This window comes from Sceloporus undulatus, chromosome 3 (assembly GCF_019175285.1).
Source record: "Sceloporus undulatus isolate JIND9_A2432 ecotype Alabama chromosome 3, SceUnd_v1.1, whole genome shotgun sequence".
In the NCBI taxonomy this organism is placed as follows: Eukaryota; Metazoa; Chordata; class Lepidosauria; order Squamata; family Phrynosomatidae; genus Sceloporus; species Sceloporus undulatus.
This window is the reverse complement of record NC_056524.1, coordinates 17,269,282-17,285,316: the sequence shown is the minus strand read 5'-3', so window position 1 is coordinate 17,285,316 and position 16,035 is coordinate 17,269,282. Positions and strand designations below refer to the sequence as shown.

General features: G+C 41.9%; 1 protein-coding gene and 1 long non-coding RNA gene across 8 annotated transcripts in view; one reads left to right on the top strand and one right to left on the bottom strand.

Moving 5' to 3' along the window:
• The window catches only part of SLC36A4 (solute carrier family 36 member 4), a 203,330-nt gene that overhangs the window by 61,117 nt on the left and 126,178 nt on the right, over positions 1-16,035 (top strand). For all 5 annotated transcript variants that reach the window (XM_042459980.1, XM_042459979.1, XM_042459977.1 and 2 more), the window contains 2 exons: positions 907-1,134; positions 7,195-7,293. In XM_042459980.1, the coding sequence (XP_042315914.1) occupies positions 907-1,134; positions 7,195-7,293 (327 nt within the window). The remainder of the gene's footprint in view (positions 1-906; positions 1,135-7,194; positions 7,294-16,035) is intronic.
• LOC121926750 overlaps positions 1-16,035 on the bottom strand; it is an 83,418-nt gene that overhangs the window by 21,899 nt on the left and 45,484 nt on the right. Inside the window, exons 4-5 of one of the 3 annotated variants that reach the window (XR_006103075.1) lie at positions 15,324-15,412; positions 8,211-13,374 (exon numbers count right to left, since the gene is read on the bottom strand). The exons of 1 other annotated variant lie outside the window; for it this stretch is intronic. This is a non-coding gene — a long non-coding RNA (uncharacterized LOC121926750). Of the gene's footprint in view, positions 1-8,210; positions 13,375-15,323; positions 15,413-16,035 lie in introns of those variants that run through there. One more of the 3 variants, XR_006103074.1, reaches the window with a different exon arrangement.

The following is a 16,035-nucleotide window of genomic DNA, read 5'->3' as shown; positions in this document are numbered from 1 at the left end:
TAGGAGAAGACAGTGACATGCAGAGGCAGAACTGTCAGGGAGCAGCTATGTGTTTTTAGCTACAAAATCAATTCTGAGCCCCTTCCTTGATAAGTGATGATGAGGCGTAGGAGCAAGGACAACAGTTTCAGTTCTCATAAAGCACAGAGATGGCCTTGGAAGGTTCTGTGGATGGAAGGGCTCCTGTCAGCTCTCAGACGAAGAAGACACATATGTTGGCAGATGATGTACTGCTGAGAGGAACAGAAGCATTAGCATGTGACCCTGATGGAAGTCTTGAGAGAAGAGTTCTAGGGGCAAAGATTCATGATGGAACAGAGAGGCTGACAAGACTCATCAAGCCCATTGACCTTTATCCCCTCCTTCTGATCGATATGAGAATAAAGGATAATGCAAGAGATAGACTTCAACATATGCCAGTGACTATGGGGTTCTGGGTAGCAAGCTGAAGGATCTTGGGACAAGGTTGTTATTTCATTGCATCTTCCTGTTGAAGAACATGATCTAGTGAAAGAAACAAGAATACTGTACTAGAAGTAGAGTATTGTTCAAGACTCTATTCAAGTATTGTATGTACAGCGCTGTGTAAATTTACAGCACTTTATAAATAAAGGTTAATAATAATAATAATAATAAGACATTTAATAACTTATATGTGAAAGCAAGCATGGCATCATGGTTTGAATGTTGGACGATGACTCTGGAGACCAGGGTTCGATTCCCAAATCAGCCATGAAAGCAGCTGGGTGACCTTGGACAAGTCACATGCTCTCAGTCTCAGCAAAGGCAATGACGAACCTCCACTAAACAAATCTTGCCAAAAAAACTTTACGATATGGTCACCATAAGTTGGAAATGCTAATTTATCTTTTGCATATTTATATACACACATTATTCTTCCTGCAGATTCATGAAGGGTATATAGAACACAAATCCGGTGCTCTGAATGCTACAGAAACCCCTAGCCACTCAGAGACAAGTTCCATTGATCTGCGGCTATATATGTTGTACTCCCTTCCTTTTATCATCCTCTTGGTCTTCATCCGTGACCTGAAGAGTCTGTCTGTGCTCTCCTTCCTTGCAAATCTGTCCATGGCTGTCAGCCTTGTGATTATTTATCAATATATTATTCAGGTGAGTAAAGGATTGGTTCTTTGCTAATGTTTTCCCCTAGTAGTGTCATATTATACAGATGTGTTTTGGCATCCATTTTAGCATTTGGTTTTAGCTGTACATGTGTGTGTCAGAAAAGTTCCATTGTTTGGACTATACCTCCCAGAATCCCAGGCAGCATTGCCTTGGTTGATTATGGACTTATGGAAGTTGCAGCCAACCCAAGCAATTTTTCTTGGCTGTCGTGAGAATATATAGCAGTGGTAGCTGAAAAATTTTGAACTTATCTGTCACCTTTCCTAGTGCATTGGGTAGGTTACAGTGAATGCTCACGGTGGAGGTAAGTGACAACAACAAGGGAGAGCTCTGCATGATACATCTGGTGAATAGCCAAATGACCTTTAGCTGATTTGTCCAAATTATCTCATATCTTGTTTAAAGGTCATGGTGATTCACCGGTATAACTCCATAACTTTGGAGATTTATCCTGCAAGATACTTACCTTTTCCCTTGTGCATTTTTAAAACGGTGCAGTGTTTGCTAAATGTAGGGTAATTTAATTGGGTTATAGGATTACCTGCTCCACCTCCACTGACCTCTCACAAACCTATTAGAAATAAATATATGTGGGCAAGCACATTGGTCACATTCTAAGATATGTGCACAACATCTATATATACTCTGGGAGAACATGAGAGGGGACCTTTTTGATCGTGGTTTTCTTGCTGTGGAAAACCTTCCTTTTAGAGGCCTGATGGCGCCAACACTGGAACCAAGTAAACAACATGGCTTTTTATTAAATCCTTCTGGGCCTAATTGATTTCATGCAAATTGATGGACCCTTCCCATCTATGGGAGTTTGGCTGTGGTGGCCTCGTGGTTGGCAAAAATGAATGGTTTCATCCCATATTATTCAATGGTGGTGATAGCCTTGGCTGAAGAGCGGGGTATAAATAAATAAGTATTATTATTATTATTATTATTATTATTATTATTATTATTATTATTATTTGCATGCATGTGCTGCTATTGAATAATATGAGGCATGGCAATCTATGGGCAGTTAAATCCATGGATTGCTAGCCCGCTGTTACTTTATAGTTTTAGATTGTTTTAAACTATTTTAGCTGATTTTAATTTTCTTTATTATCTTAACTCAACAAAGTGTTAATGTAGTTTGGACAGTTCAGATCAGTGCTGGCAAACTTTTTAGGGGCCGAGTGACCAAACTAAAAAGTCTTCCGACAGTGAGTGTTACCTGGTGCTGGGGGTGGGACTTCCACTCTCTGAGGGCAGGATTTCTGGGGCCTGGGGGCTCGAGGGGGGAAGAAGAGAAAGAGTGCTCACATTCTCCAGAAAGGCAGCTGAAGGCGGGGGAGGGCGGGAACGAGAAGGTAGAGGCATGTGCCACTTCTCCTCCTCCCCCTGTTCTGTCCCCAGCTTTCAGTTGCTTCCAGAAAGGCAACTGAATGTGGGGGAGCACGCACTTCTTCGTCCTCTTCCTCCATGCCGTGCCTGGTCTTCAGCTGCCTTTAGAGAGGCAACTGGAGACCAGGGATGGTCAGGAAGGAGGAGGACCAGGCACGCACCTCTTCCTCCCCCTCTCCCCATCACGTGCCAGGGAAAGTGGTGTCACGTGTCATCTCTGGCATGCATACCCATAGGTTCACCATCACGGGATTAGATTATATACAGTAATTTTTGTTTGTTTAAATTGGTTAATCTGATGTTATTGTACATGACTCTGAGTTCTTTAGATGGAGGGTAGCATATAAATATTTAAATCAATAAATATACAGTTGGTCCTCTATATTCACAGATTCTTTATTCACGAATTCAACCATCCAGGGCTTAAAAATATTTAAATATATACTGTGTGCCTGCACCATACACGGGTGCATTATATGCAGCCTTCAGTTTACGTGTGGCAAAATAATGAATGGCACATGAGCCCGAGCCCCGTTATATTCAGTAGGGCTTGAGCATATGCATTTTTCACCTTACACGTGGGAGGTGAGGGGGTCTAAATTGCAAAAAGCAAACCTTGATTTTGCCTTTTACTTAATTGACATCATTTCACTATGCCAGTGTATTTAATGGGATTTGACCAACCTTGGATTTTGGTATTCATGGGGGGTGGGTGGGTGGGTGTGTTCTGGAAATAAACCCTAGTATGAAGGGCCTCCACTGTATGCCTTTAATCTTCCTGTTGAACGTCATGTGTAATGTGCAGATCCCCTATGCATGGGATTATCTTGAAAAGGGAACTGGATAGTTTCATAGAGGATAGGTCTATCAGTGGTGATAACTAAAGACAATTATTTAAGAGACAATTGTCAACTAAATCCCAGGTGACACCAGAGGGTAGTGTTGTATGAAAGACTGCTTCCAGAAGCGCCTAGTATCCATAGTAGAAAATGGGATGTTAAGTCAACTGAACCTAGCAGGGATGCTGTTTTCTCTTCGTGTCCCTCTGTCCCATGCAGATTTGGTTATATCAGCTATCTTTAACCTTTATCTGCTAGATTGTTTTTTTTTTTAAAAAACTTGACAATTTGAATTGTGTTAGTTCTAGAGTGTTTTCTGATCACAGTGACAATTCCAACATTTTGCAGGGCATCAAAATCCTCTGAAGGAATGTTTGAATGCATTCTACAAAGCTCGGAAACATAAGGTGGAATAAAAGGAAAATAAAATCAGATTGTAAATAAATAAATTATCACTTATTGTAGTGTGGGGCTGTTTCCTGATCTCAGTGTACTCCTGGTTGTCTGTAATGGAAGAAATTTCATTTCCCCTTAAATGGAGTTGGCAGCAGAAATTTATAACTTCTGCTTTTCTCTATCATAGTTCTCTCTCCTCCCCCCCCCCAATAGCATAAGACATTTTTATCCGAATGTGTTATATTGGCAGGGACAAAAATCAGTGGATCGGTAAAATCTGTTGTATGTTTGTGGGGGAGAAAATTATATGTGGCAAATGGTTGAAATATTGGAACATTGTTCATTGTTTATAATTGTGCAGGTGACAATTTTGTAGGAGGCCTACTTTATGGGTCTAGCCTTCTGTGGGTTTTGCAACACAACATGGCTCTAGGTAGGGCTGCCATTTCAATATGTTGTGTTGCAACCGTTCCTAGACCTTTCAGGGACGTAGCTAGGATTTTAGGAAGGGGGGGGGGGTCCAGACTAAGTGCCACCATTATAATGGGGCTTGGGCGCGGCGGCGCAGCAGCACACACCATTCATTTTTCTAATGGAAGGGGGGGGTCCGGACCCCCAGATCCCCCCCTTGGCTACATCCCTGGACCTTTAATAATTGGGCAGAAAGGGCAATTAAGCAGGTGTGGCTTGTCACACAACCAGGTAACAAACAACAGGAAAGCTAAATTTCCTTCTACTTTGTCATAGATGCAAGAATAATTATAGCAAGAAAATGGAAGATAGAAGAGCCTCCCCTCATAGATGATTGAATGCAAAAAATTCATGAAATGAGAGAAATGGATAGATTCACACATATAATAAATAATTATTATAACCTCTGCAGTGGTTCCGGTCCTACCTCTCGGGCAGATTCCAGATGGTGGAGCTGGGGGACTGTCGCTCCGACACGAGGGCCCTTACATCTGGTGTCCCTCAGGGAGCGATTTTGTCCCCTATGCTATTCAACATTTACATGAAACCGCTGGGAGAGATCATCCGGAGACACGGGGTGCGGTGTTATCAGTACGCTGATGACACCCAAATAGTCTTCTCTGTGTCTCCGACTGATGCAGTAACTAAGGATGGCATCTCTCCTCTAGATGCCTGCTTGGCGTCGGTAATGGGCTGGATGAGGGAGAACAAACTCAGTGTGAATCCAGGGAAAACGGAAGTACTGGTGATAGGTTCCCCGGTTCCGGGTGATGAGATTTGTCATCCGGTCCTGAACGGGGTCACGCTCCCCTTGAAGGACTCGGTGCGCAGCTTGGGGGTGCTCCTCGACTCCTCGCTCCAGCTAACATCTCAGGTGGATGTGACGGTCAGGAGTGCTTGCTATCAGCTTCGGCTGATACGCCAGCTGCGTCCTTACCTGGACCGTAGGGACCTTGAAACTGTTGTACACTGCTCCCTCGGGTTACGAAATTAATTCGTTCCGCGGCCGCTTTCGTAACCCGAAAAGCCTTCGTAAGCCGAATTGCCATAGGCGCTAATGGGGAAAAGCCGCGTTTCGTGCGAAAAAGCGCCGAAAAGCACCAAAAATTTTCTTCGTAACCCGAAAAAACATTCGTAACCCGGAACAATTATTTCCAATGGGATTTTTTCGTATCCCGGAAATTTCGTAACCTGGGTATTTCGTATCCCGAGGTACCACTGTACATGCTTTAGTAACCTCTCGATTGGATTTCTGCAATGCGCTCTACATGGGGCAACCCTTGTACCAAACCCGGAAGCTGCAAATCGTACAGAATATGGCAGCTAGACTGGTCGCTGGTACTTCCAGGTCGGACCATATAACACCTACCTTAAAAGATCTTCATTGGCTGCCTATTCGCTTCCGAGCTCAATACAAGGTGTTGGTTTTAACCTATAAAGCCCTAAATGGCCCAGGGTACTTGGAGGACTGCCTCTCCCCACATAATCCGCCCCGCACACTTAGATCATCCGGGACAAACCTGTTAGAGGTTCCTAGAACACATCTTGTAAGGACCTCACAGAGGGCTTTTACCATCGTTGCCCCGTCTTCCTGGAATAAGCTCCCCTTAGAGCTTCGCTCTGCCACCTCATTGGATTCTTTTAAGAAGAATTTAAAAACATACTTATTTAGATTGGCCTTCCCTCTTTAGTTTAATTGATTTTCCTCTGCCCCTTGTTTTCTTCCTTTGACCCCGAAATATTTGTGGAATGTTTTTGCCCTGATATGTGTATTTTTTTTTATTGCTGTTCCCATCTTTGTAGTAATGTTTTAACTTTTATACTGTAATTTATTTTGTATCGTAAATGCTATTGTAACTGTTTTAACATTTGTAAGCCGCCTTGATCATTTTTTGGAAAGGCGGGGTATAAATAAAATTTATTATTATTATTTATTATAATAAACTAATTCAAAAATAGAAAATAATTGGTACCTAATCTTAGATTATTGGAAGGAAATATGGGGAATTGGAAGGAAATATGGGGAATAAATTTTTCACCAGAATTATTAGAGACCTACAATGATAACACCAATTTAATAATTCTCAGAAGAACTACAAATTGTATTATTCAAAGGTATATATATGTATATAGATCATTGGTTAAAAACAGCAGACATGTATGTTCAAGTTTACCTATGGCCTGTTACAGACTGCCAAAATAAAGGTGCTTTGGGTCTCTTTGGAGGTATGCTATTTAAATGATGCATGGGTCCTAAGAGACCGGAGGTTGCGCCAAAGCCACACTCCATTCCTAAGCACTGGAGGGCAGCTGTGGTGCAGCTTCTGGATTCTTAGGATGCATGCATCATTTAAACAGCATACCTCCAAAGAGACCCGAAGCAGCTTTATTTTGGCAGTCTGTAACAGGCCAAATAGACACATATATGCAATCACCAAAAAGGACAGTCACAAATAAAAGTCAATGAGGTCATAAGAAATCTATTTAATTTTGTATAAGAATAAGGAGAAATGTTGTCTTTACATATATGATGGAGTTTAATGATATGGTTACGAATAATTATCTGAGGTGAAACATGCCAAAATGAGCTGAAGATTTGGAAGTCAAAAAGAAGAAGACAGACTTCAAAATGTATCTGTTAACTGAGCAACAAGAATAAGTATGATAGAATTTTTTTTTACTTATTACTGAAAACTTGAATATAAATATTAATTATAAAATAAAATTCTCTCTTCTACATGACCATTAAAGGTACAGGAGTCTTCTCTAGTTTTCACTCTGGCAACCCTAACTGGGAGATTAAAATGTTTTGCTAGTACAGGAAGGTTAATAGGGAACTATGATGAGCATTTGTATCCATTTCTTTGCAAAAATGTTTAAAGTACATACTGTTAAAATTACTTGAAAATATGACAGTACATTTTGTTGCTATGATGTCTTTTGGCAGGGTTTATCGATTCCGCGAAACTTGCCTCTGGTGGCCAACTGGAAGAAGTTTCCTCTCTTCTTTGGCACAGCTATATTTGCCTTTGAAGGCATAGGAGTGGTAAGTATTGCTTTAGAACAGGGGTAGGCAACTTTTTTGAGCCGGGGGCCGGGTTGCTGTCCCTGAGACAACTGGGGGGCCGAAAGGGGGGGGGGCTTCCCACCCCCCAGGGTGGGGCCGCATGCCAGGGGTGGAGCTTCCACCCTCTGGGGCGGTGCCGCATGCTGGGGGCGGAGCTTCCACCCTCTGGGGGTGGGGCTTTCTCTGCTCCCTTTCCCAACCTCCAGCTGTCTGAGAGACAGCTAGAAGAAGAGGATTGGGAGAGGGGTGACAGGCGCGCGCCTGCTCCTCCTGCCCTTCCGTGGCCCCCAGCTGCCTCTCAGAGAAGCAGTAAGGGCCCGTGAGGGGCAGGAGCAACAGGCGCGCGGCCCCGGCTCCTGTCCTTGGGGCTTTGCCAGGCCTGAGGTGTCCTCCGAAAGACACCTCAGGGCTGCCAAAGCCCCGCGGGGAGGAGGAGGTGTGTGCCTGCCCTCTCCTCCTTGGCCCCTTCCTTCGGCCGAAAGGGCTCCAAGGGGCCCTTTCTGCCGAAGGGGAAGGCCGAAACCACTCTCGCTGTTAAAGCAGACCTTTTAGCATTGAAAGCACTGAAAATACACAGAAATGCACTTTGGAAAGTCACACTGTCTCACCTTCAGAAAGACTGCATGTCTTTATCTTCCTCCTCCTCCTCCTGCTCCTTCCTCCCTCCCTCCCCCCTCCTCCTCTTGCTCCTTCCTTCCTTCCTCCTTCTTCCTCTTCTTCATCCTCCCTCCCTCCCTCCTCCTGCTCCTTCCTTCCTTCCTCCTTCTTCCTCTTCTTCTTCCTCCCTCCCTTCCTTCCTTCCTTCTTCCTCCTCCTCTTCTTCCTCCTCCCTCCCTCCCTCCTCCTCTTCCTCCTTCCTTACTTCCTCCTTCTTCCTCCTCTTCTTCATCCTTCCTCTTCCCTCCCTCCCTCCTCCTCCTCCATTCCTCCTTCTTCCCCAGCGCTTCTCCCCGCCCCCTGGGAGGCCAGAGGCCATCCCAGGGGGCGGGGAAACGGAGCGCTCCGGCGGCGGCAATCGGTGGCAGGGTTGGCCAGGGGCCGGTCTTACAGTGCTCGTGGGCCGCATCCGGCCCGCGGGCCGCAGGTTGCCGACCCCTGCTTTAGAATGAAGGCTGTGTTAAGCATGAATGAATGTCACTTAAGAATTAAGATTTTGGGATGGCATTCTGGGATGACAGCTATGCCTCCGTAAGTACTTTGGATTCACAAACAATACCTAATTGTGACCACTGTTGCTATGATTGTAAATGCTACCTCAAATCTTTAGAATTAGTTTATTATTTATTTCTCTGAAGATGACAGCCACAGATGCTGGCGAAATGTCAGAAATAAACTCTTCTAGAACATGGACACATAGCCAGAAAAACTCACAAAAAACTATCTCTCAAATCTGCTTTATCAGAAACTATCCTTATCTAGAGGCTGGTTCAGATGATGATCGTGGGGCAAAGGAGGCTGGTACTTCCATGTGAAACTGCTATAATCAGGAGCAGACCCCTGTCACAATTAGTCTTAAGGGTGAAACAGACCGCCTTGAAGGAGCAGCTTTTGGCTGCCCCTTTGCTTGCCGGGTTCGTGCCTCAGCAACCACATGCCACACCCCCACCCCAGGCTTTTCCCAGCGCCTTTGCTGCTGCAGCAGAGTTTTTTCAGTGTTTCTTTGGCACAGCACTGTTATAAAACTCCTATATCATAACAAATTAATCTTAACTGATATTATTGTTGAGATGATAATGGGTTTTATTGATCATAATTGTATGTTTTTATCAGGTTGTAACCCCTGCCACAATCCGGAAGGGAGAGGTGGGGAAATATAAATAAATAAATAAATATATTATTATTATTATTATTATTATTATTATTATTATTATTATTATTATGTGCTGCACCCCCAACACATCGTGGATCTGCCATATGTGCGGCTGGCCATGCGGCTTCCCAGCAGACTGGGGGCATGCTGCTGTATGAATGTCACACTCCCAGTCCTCAGTCTTTTTGATGATCTGTTTCACCCTTTAGTCTGACACTCAAGCCACTGCATTATACTGTACTGGCTCTACTAAATAGTGATTGTGGCTCAATGGTTTGAATACTGGATTATGACACTGGAGACCAGAGTTCAAATCCTGGCTCGGCCATGTAAACTCATTGGGTGACTTTGGGCAAGTCAAATTTTCTCAGCTTCAGGGGAAGGCAATGGCAAACTCCCTCTGAAGAAATTTGTCAAGAAAACCCCATGATATGTTCACCTTAGGGTTGGAAACGACTTGAAGGCAGACAAAACAACAACAGTTGCTATATTCAGCAGTAGCCTTGTATGGCCAACACAGCTACCTCTGAATATGTTTTCTGGATTGAAGGTAGTAAATTTAGCTGCGACAGGGAAACAACTAAACAACAAAAATCCTACCCAATATGGAACTAAATACTGGGACATAACTCAGTGAGATATCTACTTCCAGCAACGATAAAACTTTTTCTTTTGGGCTATAATTGGCTAAGTTTTACCTATACAGTGCCTAAATTTTCCCCACAGACGTAACACTATACCTTCTGGTGCATGTGTACTGTAGAAATAATGCAAATTGACACCACTTCAACATCTTGAAGGCAAACAACATACACAATGTAAAATATAGACCTTGGTTCTTAAAAATTCAAAAGTTTAGACTGTGTAAAAAAAAGATTGCACAGATTCATTTGTTAGCAAAGTTAATTATTTTCTCTGGTGGCAGAGCTAACATGAGTTTCTTTAACCTCTTTGGGCCTCTGATGTGAAAGACTGCAGGAGGGCATTTGCAGATGAGAAGTGAGTGTGTATATAGGGAGAGAAGATGTATGTACAGTATACTTAACCTTCTGCCTCGCCTCCTTTTTCCTCACATGATTAGGTAGCCTTATCTTAGAGCTATGCAGTGGGGAAGGTAAAGCTGGATGGAGGTGAATGAAAAAGCAATGGTGAGGAAAATACAGTAGCCAGAGGAAGAGTTAACCATCTCTTACCTTTTCTCTTGGTTTATCAGAGTTTTGCAAAACTAGGAATTCTGTAGCTGATGTTGGTGGCCTTGTTTCCACCTACTGGTAATACCTCTTGAATGGAGGTTGTGTTTATACCTTCATTTTAATTGGTTATCACTTCTGACAGTTTTAGAGTGAGTCTGGGCAATTTACTCTACAGCTTGACATCAATGTTACTATCATGGCCTCATGCTACAGAATTCCAAGAGTTGTATTTTGGTGAGCTACTTCCATTTCTTTGTTAGGAAGTATAGTCTTTGGAGAGGGACTAAAGCTCTCTAGCCACTTAACCAAAATACAAATTTCAGGATTTTGTAAAATGGAGCCATGACAGCTAAAGTGGTGTCAAACTGTAGGTACAGCTGTAAATTTTTAGCTACATAGGTTTTATAACTTCACTGTAATGGACAAAGCCTCTCTTTCCTTCAGTAACAATGCTATTTCAAAATGCTGGTGAATTACTACATCTTGCAGGTTGATATGGGTAGGCATACAGCTAAAAATTGCTGCTTTTTCAGGAGGGAGGATGCCTCTCAGCCATGTCTGCACTGCAGAAATAAATCAGTTGGACACCATTTTATCTGCCATGGCTGAATGGTATTGCATCCTGGGATGTGTAGTTTTATGAGCTATTTAACCTTCTCTGTCAAAAAGCTCTGGTACTCTACCAAACTACAAATCCCAAAATTCCATGGCAGAGCATCATTGTAGTTAAAGTTGTGTCAAACTGAATTGTTTCTGCAGTGCAGATGTAGCCACGGTCAGCTTAACACCTTCTGTTTTATCATTCTTCTATTCCTTGTCAAAAGTCTATCATAGGGAATTAATTAGGAGTTACACAGGAAAGAAGCAGCACAAAGGAAATAGAATGAGGAATTTTTAGAATTACATCAGACAAACAGATAGAAGGGAGTGCATTGTGGCTTCTCCTCCTTCTTTGCTTGGTCATAGTATATTTATTTCAATTATTATATTTTTAGAGTTAATTTAAAAATTCCCTTTATGGAAGGCAACTGTCCTGTTACCTTTGTTTGGGGAAGCCACTTATTTTTAACCTGAAGCTGCAACTGCTTTTCTTTCTATCTCCCTTTCCCAGGTTAGGTTGTCATGACTGGTAACTGGACATATCTTAATGTCATTAGTTCCCATTGCCACCTCCTCATCTTCTATAAAGGCAGTATAGGGTTTTATTCCAAGAGTACAAAAGAGATACCTTATTCAATCTTCTGCTTTCTGTTTTTCTTTGTCTATTAGAGGCTTTGTCACCAATTATTCATGCTGTTTTTATCTTTGCTTCTATCTTACTGCATCAGGGCTGTGAATATGATGTGATTCATTGAAAGAAGTATAGAATGGGATACTGATTACAAAATCTGGTTTGCTATGATTCTTATCTTTTCTTTTAGTTTATTTTCTTTATGGTTGAAAATAACATGCTTAGAAGAAGAGCTTGGAAAAGTTCCTTGTTTTGTACTGCAACTTTTACATTCAACCGGCAAGCTTGGTCACTGGCTACCGCTAGGCTATTGCTTTTGGGTGCTTTCAAGTTTTGATAACCCTAAGGTGATCCTATCATGGTGTTTTCTTGACATTATTTGTTCAGAGAGCATTTACCATTGGTTTCCTCTGAAGCTGATCCCTGGTTTTCTGGAGTTCTAGTCCAACACTTAAACCAGTACACCATGTTGGCTCTCCTACCCTTAAGAGGTACACTAAAAAAAGTGGAGGGGGGATAATTCCAGGCTCTTCTTTTGACCATGCTATTCCCCAATTATGAAGGACAGAAATTTGCAAGTGTTTGAACAAAGCTTGCTGAAATCTAGCATGCATTGGTTGTAAATAAGGCTTCAGTCCCTTTCTAGTGCATTGTCCTTTCTAATGACAAACAAATGCAAAATGAACTGAACAAAGCAATAATAGAAAATGTTTGCTAAATTTGATGGAGTAGAAGAAATTATATAAATGTGCTCAATTTGCACTACCTGGGGCTCAGAATTTGGATGGCTTGAGCATATAACACTTTTTTTTAATGTATGCACAGTCTATACACAGCCTGGCTTACATCTCTGGATACCATCCAGAAGCTACCTTATGACTTCCAAGAGAGCCCAGTATTTAGAGTAGTGCTTTAGCAAACTCATTAAATTGGTGCTCTTTCGATTTGGTGCTTTCTCAAATTGCTCATTTCAACCTCCTGTGTCCATGTGTCCACAAGAAAACCTGTCCCCTTTCCTAGTTTGTGCTGAGCCATGTTGTTTGGCACAACTTAATTGCTAAATTGAGAAGTGCCAGCGATTGCTAAAGTACTAAATCTGTGCTCACTGTTGATTGTTTCTGATTATGGGACTTGGCTTTACCCTAGAATGTAGCTTCAGGTTTAAACTAGCTCCTACAGTTTCTTTCCTATGACATGCGCCGTGGGTGACGGGATGGGGAAGGTTTATAACCGCAGAGTGACTGGCACAGGTTGCCTGCTGACCTTGTCTCCTTGTAAAGGTAAATGTCATGGCAGCAGGTTGCTAATGACTTGGAGGATATCGACAGGAGGAGCTGACTGACATGTATCCTTGCTGTCAGTCGTCTTTATTTTCTGTGCATACCAATTATGAGAGGACAAAGTGGGTGGCAGGGGTGAGTCAAACAACAGAAGAAAAGATTTATATGCAGTCTGTACCATCTGGAGTTGAAAATAATGATTTCTGCTTTTTCTATCTTTATATTGTGGTCTTCTCTTACTTATTTTGCATTTTGAAAGTGCCTAAAAGACAAGGCACCAGAACTAGCCCTACCATTAGGCAAAGTGGGACAACTACCTTGGATGTCAGATGCCAGGGAAGTGCCATCAAAGTAACAGAGGAGAAAAATGTCTCCCATGAGGATTGTCCTGCACCTTCTAAGTTAGTCTTCTGCCTTTAGGTGTGGTGGGAGAAGGCTGATCCATTGCAAATCCGAAGAAATGATTAACCACTGGTCCAGGTAGCTTTTGGACATGGAATAGAGGCAAGTGTTCAGCTTCAAACAGAAAAGTATTTTGGGCTAGACCTGTAAGGCAAAAGTGCCATATATGAGTTTAGCACTTATAAAACCCTGCTAGCTTGTTTAAACAGTTGGCCCTCCATATCCACAGATTCGTTATCCATGGATTTAACCATTCACACCTTGAAAATATTCAAAACAAATATACATTCCCAAAAGGAAACCTTGATTTTGCCATTTTATATAACAGACACCATTTTACTATGCTGTTGTATTTAATGGGACTTGAGCATCCACAGATTTTGGCACCCACAGGGGGTCCTGGAACCAAATCGGAGTGGATACCAAGGGCCTACTGTAATAGGCAGACATGGAAGAGGAAAGAAGTGGTACAGAAAAAAATGAGGTTAACTATACATTTAATAATTCATCAAATTAAGGAATGTTTAAAAGGTGAGTGGGAGTGAATCATATGAATATCTGGATGCAATGAGTCCCAAATGGATGATAATGTAAACTTTGGTCTGGGGATGCGTTGGGCTTCAGAAGAATACAAAAACTCAGGAAGGTTTATCATGGTAAAGAACACAATTGGGTGAAGACAAGCAGCCGAGTCTGAGCATTTAAAACCAAGTAGAATTTTAAAATTCAATGTGATAAAAAAAGGAAAACCAGGGAAAGAGAAGAGAGAATCTGACAGTTAATCATATTTTTTAATAAATGATAATGTGCTCTTCTGAGAATTCAATGCATCTGAAGAGCTAGTGTGGACTTCTCGAAAGCTTATGTAGGAATAAATTGGTTACTCTTAAGGGTACCACATCCTTGGTTCTTTACTGACTAATCAGTGTTGTTTACTTACATTGGATCCAAGTAATATCCACTTTAAATTTAATGCAACAAGGAATTGAAATAGAGTATTCCAAGGCTGTATGGGCAATGCAGTGGTGAAAAAAAAGGCAAGTTCTTGGAAGCTCTCAGACCCTTCATACTCAGGACAGAGATTAAAAGAATATTCAAAATTATTTGGAAAATGGTTGAGGAACCCTGATGGAAAGAATCGAGGTCTGACGACAATATTTGCAGTTTGGGATGTATCCTGTGCAAATTATTATTTCCTGTGCAGAAAATACTGTTTCTTACATAGAAAATGCTGTAACTAGGGATTAATTTTGTGCAAAATTCACACATGGCTAATTTGCATAGAAAACAACATTTTCAGCACTGGAAAAATCATTTTCTGCAAAGTCACATGTCAGTTTTGCACAGAACAACTCCTGAATTGCAAATAGCCTTTGAAAACGGTGTGGCTTTTGAGGTTCTCCCTGCAGCAGAAAGAACATTGTTAAAATTACTTGTAGCTTTCTTTGAGAAGAAACTTAGTGAAGAATTACATCCTTAATATGGGAAACAAAAACAGAGCTTGTGAATACAGGTTGAGCCTCCCTTATGTGGAAATCCAGAATACTCCCAAAACCAAAACTTTTTTCATGGGTGCCTGAGATAGTGACACCTTTATTCTTGGATGGTTCAGTGTACAAAACTTTGTTTCATGCACAAAATTATTTAAAAATATTGTATAACATTACCTTCAGGCTATGTGTATAAGGGCTGAAGGGTGGGGTATAAATACTGTAAATAAATAAATGTATGAATGTATGTATGTAGTGTGGGGGTTTTTGTGGGTTTTTCGGGCTATGGGGCCATGTTCTAGAAGAGTTTCTTCCTGACGTTTCTCCAGCATCTGTGGCTGGCATCTTCAGAGAAGTAGTGTGGGTCCCAACTCTATGATATCTTGTTATGTATGTATATGCAAATACATGTATTCCAAAATCCAAAAACAATCTGAAATCCAACTCCTGGTCCCATTTCAGATAAGGGAGACTTAATCTGTGTTATCTTTGTGTCTATATCTCCCAGAAACACTCAGCCAATAAATTTACTAACTGTAGTGGCTCTAGTGAGTGAAGGTTATGCTGGCTGAATAGTTCTGGCAGTTGTAGTCCTAAACGTACCTGTTTTTGAGATCAGAAGAAGAGCCTATACAATTCAACAGGAAAAATTGACAGCCAGAGCTATTCCTCTTTGAAATCCATTCCTCCATCTGCAAGGCCAGATTGGTTGATTGAAACAAATTAAGAGCTCTTCTTGGACTATCAATAGCGATAACATTTACATTTCTATACTGTTTATCAGTGAACCCAGCACTCTCTAAGTGGTTTACAGTCTGTAAGTCAATTGCCCCCAACAAGCTGGGTACCCATTTTACTGACCTATGAAAGGATGGAAGGCTGAGTCAACCTTGGAGCCCTAGGATCGAACTCACAATGTTGTGGCTTCAGTACCAGCATTTAACTACTGCGCCACCAGGGTTTCTTTTTACTATTAAATATGGCAGGTGACAATGACTTGTATATACCATGCAGAAAAAAACCTGTCTCATTGTTGACTCTTTGCTTTTAATCTTATTTTAAAAAAGAAAAAAAAAACTTTTAGAGCAGTGGTGGCCAATTGCATCAGGTTTGGAGGCCGATTATCTGCCCTCTGGGCCTTCCAGGGCTGTCAGAAATGCCATCCAGAACTGGGTGGGCGTCCCCTCCTGATTTAGACAAATAGATTTTTAAAAATGTTAAACAGTTTTAAGGTGGGGGACTGCACCTCACTTAAACTCCTCTTTAAGAGAGGGTAGAGGTGGTCCTAGGAGCTTGATGGCTACAAAAGCAGCCT